The 5,048-nt window shown below is 34.3% G+C and overlaps 1 protein-coding gene across 1 annotated transcript; it reads left to right on the forward strand.

Annotated features, from left to right (window-relative positions):
• The first annotated feature begins 1,884 nt into the window (after nt 1-1,884).
• Nucleotides 1,885-3,683, forward strand: PCS1 (Eukaryotic aspartyl protease family protein). The gene has a single exon (XM_068633018.2). It carries the CDS (start codon nt 2,091-2,093, stop codon nt 3,411-3,413), a length of 1,323 nt encoding a protein of 440 aa, XP_068489119.1. The 5' UTR covers nt 1,885-2,090; the 3' UTR covers nt 3,414-3,683.
• Nucleotides 3,684-5,048: the final 1,365 nt, after the last annotated feature.

The raw sequence follows: 5,048 nt of genomic DNA on the forward strand, positions 1-5,048 counted from the left end.
TCTTGGCATCTTCAACAACCAAGAAAGGCTGATAACTTCAGAAAGCAGCCTTTATAAATCTATGCCTATGCCACAACACTGCCATCATCATCATATTCCTTTGTAAAGTAAGCAAAAACCAAGCTTTTTGCAACCTCTCACTATAAATGCTGTGATGTTAGCTAGTACTAGAATGTCTGTGGATCATCATAGGCCATTTTTCGAATCATTAATGAATAAATCTCACCTTCACATTCATTCTTCTTTAATCATCATAGGCATCAATTTGTTGTTTATTTCTTTCAATTTTCTAATTGACCAAAGTCACATGAGCAACCAAATTTACCTAAAATTTATGGTAATAAATTCTAGCCTTTGATAACTTTATAATAAAGACAAGAGTTACAAAACAGACACGTGATTTTCTTTTTTCCTTCTTCTTAAAAAGTAAAGATCTAAAATAGTTTAAATATAATTTCATACTTTATCAATTTAAATACTTTATCACATTCACATTAAATACCTTATCACATTCACATTTTATTTTTCATTTGAAATACTTATCTGTGTTTAAATGTAGAATAATTAGATATCAACCAAAAATTTAAACAAACTCATCATAAATTTAAAAGGTCAACAATTAATTTCAGCCCATAAAAATTCCTTTTGAACTATGCTGCTTGATTAGTCAAAGTGGAACATTCTGCAATAGCAACAACACGGAGTAAAGAACCTTTAATTTTGCACGTCCAGAAGAGAAAATATGTCAAGTCAATCTCAAATTAATTTGAAAGTCTAACGACCATAGTAGGGTTAAGACATATTTGAAAATCAGTGTCCAATTTTTGCTTTTACAAAATCAATAAAATTGTTGCTTCTGTTTTGTGTGCCTTAAAAATTGAAATATACAGTTCAAACGGGTATCCAAAAAGCACATAAACTTCAACAGGTCATTTATCTCATCTACATGCAAATCTGAACTTAATTTGGTTAATTATTATTTGCCTCTAAGAAAACTTATTATATAACCCTTCCACGTTCATAAGCAGCAATGCTGCTACTTGCTATAAACTCCGTATTCCCTTTTCTCTGATATATCATTCTAAATCATCATTATTGTAAAGAAAGAGTTTTGTTCTTATCGAGATGGAGGTCGGTCGGTGAAAATTCGGATGAATTTTTAATAGTTTTCTTTCAAGCTCTAATGATTCAGTTTTTAAAAATTGAGAGAGGGTCTACTTGCAGAAAATATTCTGACGCTCAAATCAGTAAGAACATCAAATTAAATTTTGTGAATATAGTGTTAAAATTCGAATTGAGATATTCCCTTTGAGTAATCTAATTATGAGTCTTCATGGACTTTGATATTTGACATTGTTTATACATATTTCAATATGACGTATTATAATATCTTTCCATAAAATCTGGATATCATATATAAATCGAAGTATTATGTAATATAATTAAAATATTTATGTAATATAATAAAGAACATTGTACAAGTAAATCAGAATATTCAAATGATTAAAATATTATGCATTAAAATCACGATAATTATGTTTTAATAAGATTGATTCTCATAATATATTTATCTAAATTAATATTATTACACTAACATAATAATTATATGAGAGTTTATAATAATAATTTTAAAAATTATTATTAATTTTACTTAATTGACTTTTCACAATTTATATGGTTAATTATGTGGGACTTATGTCTGATCAAATATCAAATCGGTATCCGTGACGGTACAAGTTTTTTCCTTTTTTAAGAAAGAAAGAAGCTGCGATGAGAAAAAATAAAAGATAGTAAGACTGATCTTAAATCTAGTATTACACGTAGTAACAAACAGATGTACCTTAATTAGGTAGTATGGTACTAGTTACAACAAAAGTCTTGTTGTACCTTCCTGGTAGATCCCATCTCAACTATTTATCAGATCTTTTTCTTCAGACTTTTCCTACTTAAACTCTAAACCTTGAAGCAATTCCAATGCTTTTCTTTGCCTCCAAAATTCACAACACTTTCTCCACAATTAGTCCAAAACATCTTCTCTAAAAACCCAAACAAACCCCATAACCCTGCATTTTAACTCCACCCAAACCATAATGAGACCCAAAACAACATGCACCATTTTAACCCCATGTTTCAACCTTGCCATTCTCCTAATCCTACGAACATGCCTTAGCATGTGTGAGGCCAAGACACTAGCTTTGCCACTAAAATCACAAGTGATCCCATCTGGGTATCTCCCAAGACCACCCAACAAGCTTCGATTCAACCACAACGTTAGCCTCACAATCTCCATCACAGTTGGCACACCCCCACAGAATGTCTCCATGGTCATTGACACAGGAAGCGAACTCTCCTGGCTCCACTGCAACAACACAAACACAAACCCACTCATACCCGACCCATTTTTCAACCCCAATATCTCCTCCACCTACTCGCCAATCTCCTGCTCTTCATCAACCTGCACAACTCGAACCCGAGATTTTCCCATACCCGCTTCCTGCGACTCCAACAACCTCTGCCACGCCACTCTCTCCTACGCCGACGCTTCCTCTTCGGAAGGGAACCTCGCTTCGGACACACTAGGGTTTGGATCCTCCGTTAACCCGGGAGTTATCTTCGGCTGCATGAACTCCACCTACACCACTAACTCCGAATCCGATTCCAATACAACCGGGTTATTGGGTATGAACCTCGGATCACTCTCCTTGGTTTCTCAATTAAAAACTCCCAAATTCTCGTATTGCATATCAGGTTCTGATTTCTCGGGCATTTTGCTTCTCGGGGAGTCCAATTTCTCGTGGGGCGGGTCCTTGAATTATACCTCCTTGGTTCAAATATCCACGCCTTTACCTTATTTCGACAGGTCTGCGTACACGGTTCGGTTCAAAGGAATTAAGGTTTCGGATAAATTGTTGAACATATCGGGTAACCTTTTTGTTCCAGATCACACTGGAGCGGGTCAAACCATGTTTGATTTGGGTACCCAATTTACCTTTTTACTTGGCCCGGTTTATAATGCATTAAGAGAAGAGTTCTTGAACCAAACAAATGGTACATTGAGGGTGTTGGATGATCCGAATTTTGCTTTTCAGATAGCAATGGATCTTTGTTACAGGGTGCCCATGAACCGGTCCGAATTACCGGAGTTACCAAGTGTGAGTTTGGTTTTTGAAGGGGCCGAGATGCGGGTTTCGGGTGACCAACTTTTATATCGGGTACCCGGTTCAGTTCGGGACAATGATTCAGTTTATTGCTTCACCTTTGGGAATTCGGATCTGCTTGGTGTTGAGGCATTTATTATTGGTCATCATCAACAACAGAATATGTGGATGGAGTTTGATCTTGTGCAACATAGGGTTGGGCTGGCTCATGCACAATGCGATTTGGTTGGGCAAAAGTTACTGGGCTTGGGTTAAGTGGGCCTAATTGCTTCATATGGGTGTGGTCCAAAAGTGGAGAGAGATTGAGAAAGTGAATGAAAGGGTTTTAGTATGTGTAGTGTTTAAAGAACTTGAGGGTAATTTGTTCTTGTGGTTTGGTCAACTTCATTCATTCAATTCAATTCCTATGGTCATCCCCGGGAAACATTGTTTTAGACTTAAGCTTTGAAGAGTGTCTAATTTGTACATTCGATTTGATTGTTTTTAGTGACCAGTAAATAAATTCGAAATTAATATTTGTTCTTACTTCATTATCATCAATTGTCAACTTTATCGATTCTATTTATTTATTTTATTAAAACCTTAAATTTCTTTGTTTTCTTTTCAATAACTAAACAAATTTGTAATTAATATTATTTTTTTTACACTTTCTTTTTGTTTAATTATAGTGTTTTCTTATTAAAAGTGTTTCTATTCAAAGTATGAGAGGCTTTAAACTAGAGTATTTGAGTTTGTCTCTTTTCTCCTATGTTTTCTCATTTATAAGATGATATCTATTAAAGTGTAAAAATCCTAGGTAAAAAAAGAAATTTTGAAAAAACTTCTTTACATGAAGTAGAGTACCAGAGTAGTGAAAAACTAATTGTTTTCTCTCTATTTCGTTGAACCCTTGATTTTGGTAACAAAAAACTTTTCGAAATTTCCATCAAATTTATTTTTAGATTTTATTAGATCAACCTATGGATGCATAGTAACTCGATTACCTAACTAAGTTGTGGATATTAGATTAGGCCGAACTAGACTAGAAGGAACTTGACTCATAACCCACAATCGCATGGTAGTTGATCAATTTGGCTATAACAACACACAACCCCCACCCTTAAGTTGATTGAGGCTATAAGGCTTTCAGAATGGTTATACAACTTTTGGGTGCTCGACTTGGTCATGAAAGCACACAACCCCCCAGCCTTGATCTGATTGAGGTGAAAGGCTTTATTAACAGTGGTTCTGGAAACTTCCATTGGGATTCTCAAGTGATGTGTCACTTAAGAATGGGGAGTCTCCTAACTATCACATTTTTGTGAGTGCTTTTCAACATGGCTAGATAGGATATGAGTTTCATATAAGCGGTTTCAATAGTCCTTTAACTTCTCCTTTACTTTGTTTTAAATTGTTTAAAATGAAAGGGTAGTCATTTCGCTACTCCATTGCACAAAAGAAAAAGCTTGCGCTTTCTTCTTCCACACTTTAACTCATTCCCTCAATATATTAAACTTTATTTTACAATTTTTGAACTTCATTGTTGTCATTTTGGAGCTTCGTTGTTATCAAATTATTTTTTTTGTTTGGTCGGATTTACATAAGACATGTGCGTACTTGTGAATTCAATTCGTGTGCATGTTGATAAGTGTTATATTTCAGTCATATTTCATATTAAAATACAACAACCTATGGAGATTAATTGATAAAATAACTATAATATAATCCCTAATTTATGAATTTAAACCTTTTGACATATTTTGTGATTATAATATGAATAAGAATGATTTATTTTATTTTCAGAATTTTAGGGAAGAATGGGGATGAACGGGAAAAAGAAGAATATACAAAATAAAAAGGGAAAGCTTGAACACTCCAAACACTCGCCCAAACTCACCCAAGCCAGAAGCT

Source organism: Phaseolus vulgaris, chromosome 8, assembly GCF_051622355.1.
Source record: "Phaseolus vulgaris cultivar YP4 chromosome 8, ASM5162235v1, whole genome shotgun sequence".
Classification (NCBI taxonomy): domain Eukaryota; kingdom Viridiplantae; phylum Streptophyta; class Magnoliopsida; order Fabales; family Fabaceae; genus Phaseolus; species Phaseolus vulgaris.

Coding starts and splice junctions, on each gene's coding strand:
- PCS1 (XM_068633018.2), top strand. CDS start 2,091: ATGAGACCCAAAACAACATGCACCATTTTAACCCCATGTTTCAACCTT.